The 17500-nt window shown below is 34.5% G+C and overlaps 1 protein-coding gene across 6 annotated transcripts in view; it reads left to right on the forward strand.

Annotated features, from left to right (window-relative positions):
- LOC128250621 (uncharacterized) overlaps positions 1-17500 on the forward strand; it is a 391225-nt gene that overhangs the window by 101905 nt on the left and 271820 nt on the right. For 2 of the 6 annotated variants that reach the window (XR_016238038.1, XM_089340040.1), the window contains exons 1-2: positions 2174-2365; positions 14656-14741. Coding sequence is in view for 4 of the 6 variants with exons in the window: in XM_089340040.1 (XP_089196166.1) it covers positions 2305-2365; positions 14656-14741 (147 nt within the window). In the remaining 2 variants the exon portion in view is untranslated. Of the gene's footprint in view, positions 2366-14655; positions 14742-17500 lie in introns of all 6 variants that reach the window. The other 4 variants (XM_089340039.1, XM_089340036.1, XM_089340038.1 and 1 more) reach the window with 3 other exon arrangements.

A 17500-nucleotide genomic window follows, 5' to 3' on the forward strand; every position in this document is an offset into this window, starting at 1 on the left:
TATTATAACATTGTATAAATATGTAGACTACTGAAACATAAGTAATATCTGAATCAACCGGACAAGATTGCTCCACTTATATAGATCAATGTTGCCATATTTGAATAGTAATGATTAATAGCGGCTTAAAACTACTAAGAAATGATAAATATAATGCGTTCATTTACTGAGGCAATTGCTACGATGTTTGAAACTAAACGAGGTTAATCTTGTCGGGGAAAAACTGCATAGAAAGATATCAGTTGTGGGTATCCCAGGGTGTTTCATTTTTAGTTAATCTTTATAGTTGCCGCAGGCAAGGTGATAAATTAACATAATGTTTTACCAGTGGTTAGCATGCATAAATTTACGTCATGAGACATAACATATTTTTTAAAAATTAGAAGAGTATATAAAATATTTTATACACAGAGATGAGACCATTGACAGGATTCCTTACATGCTAGAAAAGGCAGTTAAAACTCTGTGTGTTAGTATATACATACGTAAGGTACACATAGACTTACACACACATGCACAAACATATACATATATAAATATGTGTGTGTATCTGCGTGCGTGTGTGTGCATGCCCTATACACACATAAGCATATACTAAATTTAATATCGAGTATATGCATACATCTTTAGTCATCACTGCATTCGTAAATTAATTAAAATTTACGACGCACACGAGACAGTCGCAAACATCTGCCATGTTTGCACAGCCTCACTGTGGACAGGAAAAGCACAATCCGCATGACGCCATTTTATGTGGTATTATTACAGTTTTATCACCAATCGATTACTTTACATTTTACAGCCACTGTGAAATTTGTTTGGAGCCCCAGTTGATAAGCTCATAACTAAATCTGGGAGACTGATTTCAATATTAGACAAGTTGTCGACTGATACTTTTGGGACGTGAAATACAAACAAGTCTAAATTATTTATTTTCTATACCAAGTCTTACTATGAAGTATATCCGCAGATTTTCAGCTATCAGCACATTTGTAAATAAATTAAGATGTAATGCATGCATAAAATAGTCGTAATAGACTCTTATGGAGACCCAATGAGAGATGTCTACGGTAAGGTTGTCTAGTTATGAAAACAATAATACAGACAACATTTCAGATCGATGACAGATGAAATTCTATGGTATAGATAGTATTGCAAAAAAGAGAAATGATGAACACCATATGACAAACTATGATGTTCAGAGGATTCTATATCCACTCTCGCCAACACCGAGTAGTCTTTTAATGATATTAACCATCTCCTGCCTTCTATTCCAGCAAAGTATAAACATGCTACTCCTGCCCTTGGTTGGAGACCTCCTTTCATAATGAATTTCATCCTAGATCTTCTGTGTAGTTTTGTTAATTCAGTTTTTCTCCAATCTTCAAAATTTGTTGAACATCAAGTAATGATGCTACTCAAGTATTTACAGCTTTCACTACGTTCGGAACATTTAGGATAGCGGCGGAGTGTGAGGCCTCCTCTTCTTTGGTTGCAAACCTTACCTCCGCCGTGCCATATCTCGTTCTTCTGCTTACCAAAGTCGCCTTTTACATTATATTTCCTAGGCATTCCTTCACATCTTCCTCCGATAATTTTTCAATGTTATTTGTAGTGACCGTTTGCGTGCGGTAGCCACCCTTTTCTCACTTTTCTCTTCGGCAGACTCTTGAGTAGAGACAAGCTTGATTGCGCCATCCTCTTTCTTAACCAAAGACATCCCATTTGCTATTTCTTCTTTATCAATATGTACCCTCCTGGCTTCTAACGGTGGTGTGGCTGCCCTTGCCGCAGCAGTTCTCGCGTACTTTGCCATGATGCTATGCCTTCTTCACTCCCACCGGGGAGAAAAAGAACAAAAACAACAACAGCAAGTAAACGACAACACGCACAAGACGCTTCGACAATAATATTAACAGCAAAAAAGTAACAACAGCTCTCACCTTCTTCTCACAAAAAAAATCATACTAAAACTCACAGGGTTCGACGCACAATGAAACAAATATTTGACTTACGTCTAACATGACAAAAAACAACTCAAACCACCTGTGAAGTAAACAGGAAAACAGTTTTCATGTTTCTCTGTAAAGGTGAGTCCATTGTTATAATGGGGGACGCTATATTTATTAGCGAACAAACTGAAACTATTGTAAATTGGCTATACCCTGGCAAACTTTATAAATAGAGATAATTTTACGCTCGCCCCTCCCCTTCTTGGTGACAGTTGTCCTGTGTGACAGTTTTGTTCAATTGGATTACCTGTTTGGTTCGTGTGCTTTGTGTTGGGCATTTGTGGAATTGTTTATGCTCCAGGAATCCGCCGGAACTTTTGTCAAATTTAAGATAATTTCTGTGTCACATCTTGGTGAGTACAAAAGAAAATTCTCTTATGTTATGTTATAATATTCATGTGAATTTTGAAGCCTGCATTTGTGGCACCTTTTGTAGTAATTTTGCTAGCTATTTTCTGTAAAGATAAATGTTAAAATTTGTATAAATAGCTAACGGGTGTATAAATTAATTTTTCATGTAGCCAACTTTTCTAATAGATATCTAACTGTAAATTGTGTCTAATGTTTACTCGGCAGGCTTGCGTGAATTTAAAGCAAACTAGCTTTTTTTTAACCATTTAACTATAATTATTGATGTAGTCTGGCAGCTGTTTTGTGTCGTGAATTTTTAGTTTAAATTGGTTGCTTTGACATTAGATTTAATTATGTTTACGTCGAAGGTTCGACATTCCAAGATTCGACATCCGAGGTTCGAAACCCAAGGTTGGACAAAGAATTGATAGACAGATTTTATGAAGCCACGGTTGGAAATCCACTGTCGAAATCCTAGGTTCGAAAACCGAATTGTACAAAAATAGAAATCCGGATTTTATGAAATCCCAAATTTTTTGAATGCTATTTTTGAAAAACTAAATTTGTGAGATGCCAATTTGGGGGAAACCAAAAACCGGGATATGGAGTTCGAACTTCTGAACTGAGTATATATGTTACCTTTGTAACTGTTGACTGTGTGTATATATATCTATATATATATGTGTGTGTGTGTGTGTGTGTGTGTGTGTGTGTGTGTGTGTGTGTGTGTGTGTGTGTGTGTGTGTGTGTGTGTGTGTGTGTGTGTGTGTGTGTGTGTGTGTGTGTGTGTGTGAGTGAGTGAGTGAGTGAGTGAGTGAGTGAGTGAGTGAGTGAGTGAGTGAGTGAGTGAGTGAGTGAGTGAGTGAGTGAGTGAGTGAGTGAGTGAGTGAGTGAGTGAGTGAGTGAGTGAGTGAGTGAGTGAGTGAGTGAGTGAGTGAGTGAGTGAGTGAGTGAGTGAGTGAGTGAGTGAGTGAGTGTGTGTGTGTGTGTGTGTGTGTGTGTGTGTGTGTGTGTGTGTGTGTGTGTGTGTGTGTGTGTGTGTGTGTGTGTGTGTGTGTGTGTGTGTGTGTGTGTGTGTGTGTGTGTGTGTGTGTGTGTGTGTGTGTGTGTGAGTGAGTGAGTGAGTGAGTGAGTGAGTGAGTGAGTGAGTGAGTGAGTGAGTGAGTGAGTGAGTGAGTGAGTGAGTGAGTGAGTGAGTGAGTGAGTGAGTGAGTGAGTGTGTGTGTGTGTGTGTGTGTGTGTGTGTGTGTGTGTGTGTGTGTGTGTGTGTGTGTGTGTGTGTGTGTATTGCTGGGGCCTGTGTGTAAGCGTATGATGTGTATCTAGATATGTAATGCAACATTTAGCTTCTACATGCATGTTTATAGTTATTTTGGATATATGTGTGTTTCTGGAGGGAAAGCTTATTTAAATGTCCGCTTTGTTCTAAAAGCAGATGTTGAATTTAATCTGCTGAAACCATAACCTGTAATCAAATCCTTAATCTTTAAGCACACATTAATCGAAGACTTTAACAGAGATATTGGATATCATAAATTTAACCAGGTTTATGCATATTAAATCATAATTACTTCAGACCATCTTCATAACCACAGAAACTGCTACCGCGTCTCCTTATAAATAAACTGAGTCTTTTGCAGAAATTGTCGAGTACAATTGCACTATACAATAAGAAGAAGACATTATATAACGAAAAATAATACAAACGGAAATGAAGAAATATGGCAAAAATAATAATTCCACTGATGAAACGTAAAAAAAAAATATGTTCTTTTTTAAGAAAGCGGAAATACAATAGAGTGAATCGATTTAAACCTGAAGACAGGAAGTAAACATCGCTTATCGGCTTGACTGAAAACGGATGCTTGACACTTAGTCATCAGAATAGTAAATGAAACGTACATATTTACGATGTTTTCAAACTAGAATTACGAAGGTGTGTCGACATATTTTAGCGAGAACAGGAGATTTCTTCTACTGTTGATTATATACACATGTTTCTCCAGTATTTATAGGATTGTGTGTATATTAAGACTGTGATTCTATAAATTAACTAAACGATGCACAGTGACATGTTGAAATCAAAATTCAGCAACGACACTGTTATCTTGTATATCGGCAGTTCATTTTCACGACACTATTTGTGCGTGTCTGCTTCTGATGAACGAGAGACTGGGACAACCCCATCCTTATTTACATTACTTAGCGTGATAAGTATTCATTTGTGATTTCACATAAGGATGAGGATCATTTTTCTAATAAATCTACATCTACGCAGAGCCGCGAGTTTTGGGGACAAGGTAATGAACAAATTTGTCTCGTCAAAATCGAGCTGTTAAATTATAGTATCAAGACTGCCGATGGATAGGGTGCAATAATTGATATTATCCAGCGGCTTACTTTTCCACTGTTGCTTTATATTCCAATCACGATATTGCACGATATTCCAAGTAAATATCACTGCATATATTTTGCGTTTTCACCCAACGCGTACAAACTCAGTTTCTTTAGCTTCAGTCTGTAGCTCGTCAGATCCTCTCAGGCAGTTTTGTCGGTGTAATACATTCGAATGCCCTACAGCTCATATTATATATTGATATAACTAGAAGCAGTAGCCAAGATCACACACATGAATACACACACGCACACACACATACATGTGTATATATATATATATATATTTGCTCATCCACCTTTTCTACCCGACCTTGCTCCTTCAGACTTGCATTTGTTTCGTAGTTTGCAGAATCATTTGGGGAACATAACTTTCGCAAGCCAGGAGGGGATCGAAACTGACATTTCAGAGTTCTTTGCTCTGAAACCAAAGGAGTTTTATATTGTTGGGATTCAAAAGCTTGTAAATAGACGGATGGAAAGTACATTGATGATTAAATTTCAACTAAATACAACATTTGATTTCTTTAATCAAAATTCGGACCAACTTATGGGATGACCTGATGCAACATATAAGCATATAAGTCACGGACTGACTAAGTAATTTGCTTTCAACCTGAGCATTAATAAGATAGTGACATGCCACAAATGGCTAAATATCGATGTCTGTCACTCCCAAATAGGATTGCAGGTGAGTTACCTCGCCTGCCCATGTCTCTGAGGTAGTGTAACAGCGGGCTGTTTGAGAGCGTATATATACCAACATATTGCCAGCACTAGAAAACACACGAGCCGTATTCATTAAGCGTATGTGGTTAATAATGTTTACTATAGCATACTAGAGTTGCTTTTATTTCATATATATATATATATATTTACAAACTTGGAGCGAACAAATTGGAGGTCATCCTGTCAAATTCATTCAACTAGCATTAACGGAGTTCAGGATGCAGGGCAAAGGCGAAAACTGACGGTAAATATACTGCCTGTGCTGACCTGCAACCCTCATAATTGCAATATCTGTGGGACCCTTTCCTATTGGTTGGCTGAACACAAATGTTACATTTGATATAAGCATTATGACTAACAAAAGGTAGTGTAGGTTGTCGGATCCCGATACGTTTAAACCGATGTTTTTTGTGTGTGTGTGAATGTATGTGAGGTAGGGCGTGAATTACATATCTGATATATGACATAAATGGTCAGTTATATCATATTCTAAATAAAGTTTTCCCTTACTTAACACCAGAATAGAAAACAGGTAATTTAAACTAATGTTGACGGGGACGTACACAGACAAACACACACACACACACACACACACACACACACACACACACACTCACACATATACTGATAGGCAAACATACACATATACTTGCGCACTCGTGCGTGTATATGCGTGTATATACGTGCGCGTGTATGTGCATCTATGTAGGTATGAGTTCAGACGTATATTGTGATAATGATTTCGTGTTCCACTATCAATAACGTTCTCTAAGGGAAAACATAATGAGGCAATTATTGGAAAAAGCCATTCGAATATATTTTTAACGATGATTAGAAATCAAATCCCACTTCTCATTCGAATTTCTTAATAATATGACACACATACATAAATATATTATATACACACACACACATATATATATATGTGTATGTATGTTTGTATATATATATATATATATATATATATTCATTTATTCTTATATATATATATATATATATATATATATATATATATATATATATGTGTGTGTATATGTGCATTTATTTATATATAAATATACATATATACATTTCTATATATATATATATATGGGTGTGTGTGTGTGTGTGTGTATAAATATGTATGTGCTTCTATGTCACTATCTTTCTCTGCCTGTCTCACACGCACATACACAGATCTTGATTGAGGGGGAACAGACATCGCCGGGTACATTATAGATAGCTAAACGCACGGACTATTAGAGAATCCGTTTTAAAAGTTCTTTATGGTCTACTTTTGTTGTTGTTATATTTAATACCACCAAGTAATATTTTATTAATATTCTATTTCGTTGACTTATTACTAACGCATTGTACTAAAACTTGAGGAACAATACTGGAATGACTCCACAATTTCTGAAAAATATTTTATGACTCACTTTGATCGTATATATATCTTTGTTAGTATTATTAGAATGAGCTTCCAATGTGTGAAGGTTATTTTCTGATCTCTATTTTCAATGATATCTATAGTTAATTCGAGTGAATAAACACTATTTGATTTCATTTATCATCGCCTGCAATTAATCTATTTGTTCTGTCCTTCTCGTCGTTATATTTCTTCTTTTTATCTTCTTAGCGAGTAGACCTATCATCGCACAACTTCTAAATTTTCCTACACAGCTAACTTCTCGAATGTGTTATTACGTTGATCAGAGTTGATAGCCACAGTCTATCATGAAAAACGCTATATTTTCTACTCTAACGAATGAGTTACGGAATGAACCCCAAATACATGAGAGCTTTGAAATGAATCCGTACAGAAAGACTGATACACCTTGTGTCTCTTCCGCGATAAAATATTCTGAGATTTCTATAATTGTTTCCAATTTCTCTTCCTTACTTTCCATTCTAACCTGATGCATTTCCTATTCATTTCAACTTTTCGCTTGCAAAGAATATCAAAGCCCGAAATATTTCAATATTAACATTTTTTTTTCTCTTTTGTTTCCACTTTCAGGTTTGTTCAGGCAAAATTGACACGCACACAAACGTGTACCACATACATTTGCATATGGGAGTCTGTGTGTGTATATGTATGCGTTTATAAGAGTGTGTGAATATGCATACACATGTATATATACGCGCATTTACATACACATAGTAACATAAAAACATACATACATGCACTCGCACACATGTATATTTATACAAATATATACATGTATATAGATAGATATGTATATAGATATATATATATATATAAATACACATGTATATAAAATGAATCACTAAATGAATATATATATATATATATATATATATATACGTACCTACCTACATACATACATACATACATATGTCCACAAACATATAGTTATAAAAAGCATGTAAACATCAATATATCTATAGATATCTATATATGCACATACGACCGTATCAACATTGTTATATAATTATACAACCATATGAGTAAATATAGATGCATTTTTACACACACACACACACACACACACACACACACATATATATATATATATATATATATATATATACACACACATACACGTACGCAAACTTTTCTATTGGCTTATATATACATACATATATATATATATATATATATATATATATATATATATATATATATATATATATACATATTCATACTTATATATTTATATATACATATGTGTGTGTATATACATAGAGATAGATAGATGCACATATATACATATATATATATATATATATATATATATATATATATATATATATATACGTGTGTGTGTGTGTGTGTGTGTGTGTATGCATATGTATGTGTGTATATGTATACACACTCCTACGAGGCGTCGTTCACTTATTCAAAATGCAACATTCTTTTCTTCAGCAAAAATAGAAAAGCAAGTTCTCTGAGAAATCATGATTTTGCTGATGCTCGTTCCTTTTTTTTTGACTTCACATCCTAGATCGTAATACGATTTTGTCTTTGAAATTTCAAAAAAAAAAAATATAAATATTTACATTCCAATTTTATTCTTTTATTCCTATTTTTTTCTTTACGTCATTTTTTAGTTCTTTAGTTCGGTGTATTTCTGATACGATTTTATCATATCAAAATTTAACTTAGATTATTATTATTTTTTTGTTTTTATATTTCAATACTTTGCTTTATCACTTTACATAATTAGATATTGCACGATTCTGTATTTATTTTAATCCTGAACCATCATAGACCCGGAAGATATTAATCTAGACACACATTTATAGAATCGGGAAATATCAGATGGTAGCGTTGATAAGAAATTTGCTTCTAACACATTCAGCTTATCATATGATCCCACATTGCAGCACAAAACCATGCTTCTTCTGTCATAGAATCGGTTGGATGAAAAAAAATATACTTGCGAGTGAATATGTTAGACGGAAATTTAAAGAAGCCCAACGGAGCGAGTGAGAATATCTTGGCTATTGCGTTTGGCTGCTTTAAACCAAGTTTCGATTTAATACCGCCACTGGACACGTTGATGTTGCAGTGGTGTCTAGTTTATTGGTTGCAAGCGAGAAGTGTCCACAAAGTCTGGGTACATGCGGATTAACACATACTTTAGCAGAAGACACTAGCCCAAGGTGTCATGCAGTGGGACTGAACCCAGAACCATGAGGTTGGTAAGCAACCTACTTAACGTACAGCCACGCCAGCCATCAGCAACATTTTTTTTTTTTTCGGTGATTGCAATACCGAAACGCAACTGGTGTAGTGAACCACATTTGTTGAACTATTTAAAAAAAAGTAATTAATTTGGTAATAATGTTCCATCTTCGCTGCATATTTATTTCGAGTTACCATTTTAAAGTCCCTTACATTTAATAGGTCAACAATAATTTTAATAGAGATTTGAATATGATATGAACATTTCTCGCTGAAAATTCTTGTCAAAACCGAATAAAAGTAAAAAAAAAAATCGTTTAATCGATTAAATTTCTATTTCTATTTTCGTGTTTTGCAAGATGAGTGACCTAGAATAACCTCAATGCCTCTACTAAAAGCAGAATAGTGATGTTTTTTAGCCCCTGGTCAGCCGTAACCGAGCAGAGTTAAAATAAAAAAGCTTAAGTTTGTATGTTCCTCTTACATTTCAAGTAAAAGGCACATCTTTATTTCGGGAGAGAACAATTTCTTTCCTTTCGTCTCACTCCAGATAGAATTGCATTTATATAACGAATTAAATGAGTTTGCTTACGTGTGGACGAGTTTTAATTATACATTAAATATTGTTTGGCATGAGGCTAGCACTTTCAGAGGTTCCGGTTTTATCAACCTCGTAAGAATGAAAGGCAAAAATCGATCCCGGTGCAATTTGAACTCAGGACGTGTATATATTAGGGACTCCTTCATAGAGTCCCTTCATATACACGCGTGTATATATGAAGAAACCGAGAGCACAGAAACAACTGTAAGCAAATGTGGTTCATAATTGTTTATTCTTTTCTCATCCCACACACTTTACTACTGTCCTGTATTCGACTGAAGCTTCATCTAGAGAGGTAAGCCCGGAAACGGCGCGCATTCTCTCCTGATGACCCCATACGCTTTCTGTCTTCCGATATGTGGAGCTTCCAACTGGTAGCACTTGCATGTGTAAGTTGTTTTCAGAGTACATATATTGAGTTATTACTCCAGGTTATTAGTACACCGTGGAGGCGCAATGGCCAAGTAATTAGGGCAGCGGACTCGCGGACATAGGATCGCGGTTTCGATTCCCAGACCGGGCGTTGTGAGTGTTTATTGAGCGAAAATACCTAAAGCTCCACGAGGCTCCGGCAGGGGATGGTGGCGAACCCTGGTTTACTCTTTCACCACAACTTTCTCCCACTCTTACTTCCTGTTTCTCTTGTTCCTGTAATTCAAAGGGTCAGCATTGTCACACTGTGTCACGCTGAATATCCCCGAGAACTACGTTAAGGGTACACGTGTCTGTGGAGTGCTCAGCCACTTGCACGTTAATTTCACGAGCAGGTTGTTCCGTTGATCGGATCAACTGGAACCCTCGACGTCGTAAGCGACGGAGTGCCAACAACAATTAGTACACCAATGCTTAGGCGATAAACATGCATCAGCCAGCGACAGATACAGAGCTTACTTCAACCAAATTCATTCTGCGATTTTGCCCCCAGACCTGGTCGTATGTAGATACAAACTTGCTCAAGATACCATATAGTGATGGCACTTAATCCTAAACAACATGGATGCGAAGTGACTGTTTTAACCACACAGCCATTCTTGCACCAAAGGTTTTGTAAAGCTATTATCAAGAGATAATACAAAGTTGTTTTCTTTCCAGGTGTTTCATACATTCCAACATCCTATTGATTAGAAAATAACTAGTTTGACGCATAAGGGTTGAAATTCGCAATGCAAAGATGCGAAATAAATGACGCTGTAACAATCCGGTCACCGTAATAACTATCCTATGCTGGTAATTCATAGATGTAGGAAGGCTAAAACGTAATCATAAGTGGAATTTGAGATCAGAAGACAAACTACCTACGTCATGTTTTATCTTACGCTCCAATCAATGAGGTTGGAAACCTGATTGTTGTTCTTATTTTTATAGTAATATAATCGTGGGTGTATTTACTGAATAAAAGCCGGGTGGGGGTGACTACAAGAAAGTCTTCGATTAAAACTTTACTCGGCGAGGATATATTTATTTGAGGTGAAATATTAAGAAGATAAAACGGAATTATATATTTTCAGGTTATCACAAATGGCAGTAATAATCAACCGGAAATGCAGACTCTTCTTAGAAAAGAAACAACGAATTTGGTGAATAGAACGATTGATATGGAATAGCTGTTTGACTAAGTAAACAAGGGGTACATGTGTTAGCAAGACTAAATCGGGTGGGGAAAATCGGCATAGATTTGTATAATGAGATCCTTTGTCATTTACGTCCAACTCATGGTAGCCATTAACATTAATTCAGTGAAAACAAAGAGGAGTTTCTGAACGCTGTTAACCCTATTAATAGGTGAAAATATGGAGGGATTTCAAAGTTTTCTAACGGTGATATTACGTTTCAATACATGCATCCGCATATATATATATATATATAATGTATATAATGTATGTTTAAGCAAATCTATGTATCGATGCGTGTATGATTATGTGTACGTGTGTGTCTCTTTTCAATGTGTAAACAACCACGCACGCACGCACACACACACACACTCGTATGCGTGCGTTTCCCTGTAATTATATAATACAGACATACATATTTATCTAAATATCTATCTATTTATATATATGCATGTATGTGTGTATATATGTTTGTATGTATATATATATATATATATATATATATATATATATATGTATATATGAATGTATCTGTCAGTTTCTATATGTATAATTTAAATTATATTTCCTTGTCAGATTTCGTTACTTTTCGAAGAATTATTTTCTTTCCCTTTGTTGCATTTTTTTTTGTTTTTGTTTTTGAGTTTATTCACTAATTTCGTTTTATTCTTCTCTTTCCCATCGCTCATATCACTTCTTTACTCTCTTCCTCCCTGTCTTCAATCAATCAATCTTTATGAAATTCTTTCAGCTTCAAAAGCAAGAAATAATTTTCGTAATTCTTTTTATTCTTTACTTTTCTTGTTTTATTATTGGAAACACAGCAAAATGTATCAGCCAAATGCTTCGTTTAATCAAAGTTGATGAGTGTCTAAAGTATCGCCGTAATTAAATCACGTGTGACAAAAGAAAGTATACTTTTTTAAAACACGCACACACACACAAACACATACATATGAATATATGTATATTTATATGCATACACACACGCACAAACACACACACATATATAAATATATGCAATTTCAGCGTGGAAGATATAAGACTGATATGTGTGTGTTTATATATATATATATATATATATATATATATATATATATATATATATGCATAAGAATGTATGTAAATACATATGCGTGTGTATGTATATATATATATATATATATATATATATATATTGCATATATATATATGCATAAGAATGTATGTAAATACATATGCGTGTGTATATATATATATATATATATATATATATATATATATATATATATATGCATATATATATATATGCATAAGAATGTATGTAAATACATATGCGTGTGTATATATATATATATATATATATATATATATATATGCATATATATATATGCATAAGAATGTATGTAAATACATATGCGTGTGTATATATATATATATATATATATATGCATATATATATATATGCATAAGAATGTATGTAAATACATATGCGTGTGTATATATATATATATATATGCATATATATATATATGCATAAGAATGTATGTAAATACATATGCGTGTGTATATATATATATATATATATATATGCATATATATATATGCATAAGAATGTATGTAAATACATATGCGTGTGTATATATATATATATATATATATATATATGCATAAGAATGTATGTAAATACATATGCGTGTGTATATATGCATATATATATATGCATAAGAATGTATGTAAATACATATGCGTGTGTATATATATATATAAAGACAGACGAAATACCTCTAAGCATTTTGTCCGTTGTGCTGGCGATGTTACAGTCTCACCAATGTCATCATATGTTTTAAATTATTTTCAAATTTTAGCACAAAGCCAGCAAGTTCAGGGAGTAGGCGTAAGTCGATTACATCGACCCCAGTGTCCACTTCGTACTTACTTTATCGACTCCGGAAAGATGAAACGCAATGTTAGCCTAGGCGGATTTTGAACGCAGAACATAAAACCGCTGACATGCCGCCAAGCAGTTCTTTGCCCGGTGTGCTAACGATTCTGGCAGCTCACCGTTTTCATCATTTCTAATATTGAAATAAAGAATAAAACGTATTATGACATAAGAGAAAACGATGGATAGATACAAAGAGAGAGGCGGAGGAGTGTGATATATTGATCCGCAAAAGTAGGAGAAGATTGGGAGAAAGAGAGACAGTCAGTGGGGGTTCTAAACGTATTATACATTACATCTTATTTGTCTATCAACGATCGCCGTGTAATTGGGTTCGTTTGAATGTTTAATGACCTCGGTCATCACATTGTTGTTGCTGTGTTATTATTGTCGGTGTCAAGGCGGAGACCGTGAAGAATGGTTAGAACGCCGGGCGTAATGCTTAGCAGTATTTCGTCTGCCGCTACGTTCTGAGTTCAAATTCTGCCGAGGTTGACTTTGCCTTTCATCCTCTCGGGGTCGTTAAATTAAGTACCAATTAAGTACTCAGAACCTAACGATTCTGCCAGCTCGCCTCCTTAATAATAATAATAATAATAATGGGCAAATTTGGATACACGACAGTTTAACATAATAGCAAGAATATATATTATTGAAGAATTTCAGTAACGTCGTATATGTGTTGTTTCCTTCAACCAGGTGTCATTCAAATGGAGGAATCTAGTCCAGCCGAGTCTAAGGTTGATAGCACTTGAGCTATGGGGCTGGACACGAAATGACAACGTTACGACTTTACCAACTGAATCACGCAGTACTACCAACTCATATCTAGCTAATATGAAAATATAGCGCCAATACTTGGTGACTAGTGTTCTTTCGTTTGAAATTTTGCAACTGCGTGCGCTTGAATGTCCCCATACATAAACCTACAAATACACACACATAGTATATATAATATATTACGTATACATACATGTATATACGCATAGGCATGCCACACTCGCAGAGATTAGACTCTCAGACATATGCATACATGTATATTTATAAGTGTATGTGTATCTGTATACATGCTTGTATGCTAAACAGAAATGTGCGATATATATATATATGAGGAAAGAGTAAAATAATTGAAAGATAATACAAATATAGTGTGTCTTGCAGCCTGTCTGAATCAACAATAAATTTAGAAAAAAACAAAACAAAATAAAGTAAACAAAATCTACAAAAAAATATTATAACGAAAATGACTTACACACGCATAAGACGTAAAAGAAAATGGAAAAAAGCAGACGACAGTTTTTTATCGTTTTTTGTTAATAAAATTTAATATATTTACAAAAGAAAAAAAATTACAATAGAATAACTAACAAGAAATTGGTTAAATATCGACTTTTTTTTTTTAGCGAGAATCTTATGTCAAGATTTCCAACACGTTTTATCAAACTCTTATCAAGTGGCAATCGAACGTGTGAGGTTTCAAACCCTGCAGGTAAGAAACTGCTTCTTCATTTTTATTTCACTTTTTATTAAGTTTCTCGATTTTGAAATTTAATATATGTTGTTATCTCCATTTGTTGTTGTCGGTGTTTAGTGGTTATTATTTTTTAGTTTGTTTCTTTTTATTATTCATATTGACTTGTTTTTTTCTGTCGATAGTTGCTTCTGAAATTTGTTTTCTCCTTCTGCTCGAAACAAAGATATTGTGTATAAGAATTTGTTTTCCTTTTCAATAAATGTTATAACGTTTCTAAGAACAAGGACGAGTTGACATTAAATACTCTCTACCTGAGTGGAAGATCGTTCTAGCATTCTTATTCTTATTCTGCTTCTTCCTGATCAACTAGAGATGTAAATTGTAATAAACGCCTAAGCTACCATTTCTGTGGGTTAAAGTGCAGGCACTTGACATTTTTTTCTTTTTAAACATCTCAATTGTAACAAACAGAGCTATTGTTCTGAGACTTTGTTAACTGAAAAGAGATCTTATAAATAAATAGCGAAGAAAATTTCAATAGAATAGCTCGACAGTCAACTTTATAAGCCGCACTTAAAGTTCTTGTGATTGGCAGAGAGATGTAACTATATATGTCTCAATTATAGCTCTTGTAAATGAGGCATGTGTGTAGTTAAAGAACAAGTTTCTATCTACAGGCTAAAATGAAAGGAGAGAAAATTTAACAGTGTTTAAAACTTCATCTGTAGAGTGGATATTAAATAACTGAGATATTGTCTTCTATGATGTTATTGTCCTTGAAATTGTCGTTGTTCTTTCATCCGGAGTTAGCTTTGACGGAACGAAACTACGATCAAATGAATTCCAATCGTGTCAATCATATAGTTCTCTCAAGTGCTTTATGGACCTCATTAAATAATTCATGAAATTTCGAGGGATGTCGTAAATCGATTACATCGACTCAGTGCTCAAACCCTGGATGGGATGAAAGTAAAGTCGACCTCGGTGGAATATGAACTCAAAACGTAAAGAACGACCCCCGTGCTAACGATCGTGGTTGCCCACTACCCCGGACCTCATTACATAATGAGACACGTTTTCTGCCCAGTGGGGGTTCAGAACGAATTAAATACACGTCGATTAGACAAGTGAAAGAAACCATTCCAACCGTAGCCATCCTATCCATGACATACTTTATGATGTGTCATGTAATTTTTGGAGGTTAACATTCAAATTAATTCTCATTGGGTTGACCTTCAATCAAAAAAATATAACCCTGGTCTATCCCCTTTTTTATTCAGACGGAATGCGTTTAGGACTATATTATCTAGTGTAACCATCTTCTGCGTTGGTGCTATCATTTATATTCTTAATAAATCTTGAAATTAAAGGATTCCCGGCCGTGACGACTTCTACCAGTTGTAGTCAGATACAGAAGTCATTATCCATGTCTGACTTATTATTAGTTGTTGTAACTGTTGGTGTTTCTTAACTGGCGTAGTACAGAGCTCGATGTCAATCAAGCAGTTACCATGTCGGCTGTCTATCTACTCCTCATTTCGAGCATTCAACGACGATATGGGACTTCAAAGACAGATGCTCCCATAAATTCTAAAATAGAATTTAGGATTTATGGGTCAAAGTTGGGAGCAAAAACGGGACAGTGGAGACATATATATGCGTGAAATTGGATTAATGTGAAATTGAATTGATTACGTGTAATTTAATTAATTAATGAATAAATGCATGCATAAAAACATACACATATATACATACATATACATGTAAACAAATATATATATATCTACATCTATATCTATCTATCTATCTATCTATCTATCTATCTATCTATCTATCTATCTATCTATCTATCTATCTATCTATCTCATATATACACACATATACATAATATACCCACACATGCATCTTGACATATATATATATATATCTTCATATCTTAATAGTAATATGTTAATATCATAAAATCCAAACCACAACAACAATAATAATCATAGACATAGAACATCGTATTTCCTCTGTGCGGTTGCCAAACGAAATTAGATTAATTGCATACAGAATATTCGCGTGTTCCTCTCTCGCACCGTCTTCCTTTCCTTCACACTACCTCTTACTTCCCCTCTCTTCCTTCTCTCTCATTTCTTCTTCCTTTTTTACTTCTCTCTCCCCATTCCTCTCCATCTCTAACTTTCAATATGGACAAAGACGCATTCGTAATCTCGTTACTCAAATAACGAAACACTTTTCCTTCGCTAGACAATGGGTTACAATACTTTTTCTCTTTACTTATGCTATTATATAATTAATTTTCGTTCGAGATTTATTTATTTATCTATTTATATGCTATTGTTCTTGTGTTGCTTTATTTGTTTACTGATAATTTCGGTGGGATTTAGCAATTAACTTAAGAGCTGTTATTATAAAATTCATACCCTTAACACGCTGTGCAAACAGTTAAAATGTTAAGGCGATTTTCTTCACATCCCTCTACTTCTCTTTGTCTCTGTATAAATGCACACCAACACACACACACACACACACACACACACACACACACAGACGATTACTCATACGCACAACTTGGATATATCATTTCCACTTTCAAAGAATTGGTTTCTCTCTGACTCTCCATCTGCATCTCACAGTATCCTACACACTCTTAGACGTTCTCTCTCTCCCCTTCCTCTCTCCCCTTTTCTATCTCTCTCCTTTATCTCTCTCTCTCCTTTATCTCTCTCTCTCTCTCTCTCTCTCTCTCATTCTCAGTAGTGCGTGTG

Source organism: Octopus bimaculoides, chromosome 23 (assembly GCF_046866305.1).
Source record: "Octopus bimaculoides isolate indiv1 chromosome 23, ASM4686630v1, whole genome shotgun sequence".
NCBI lineage: Eukaryota > Metazoa > Mollusca > Cephalopoda > Octopoda > Octopodidae > Octopus > Octopus bimaculoides.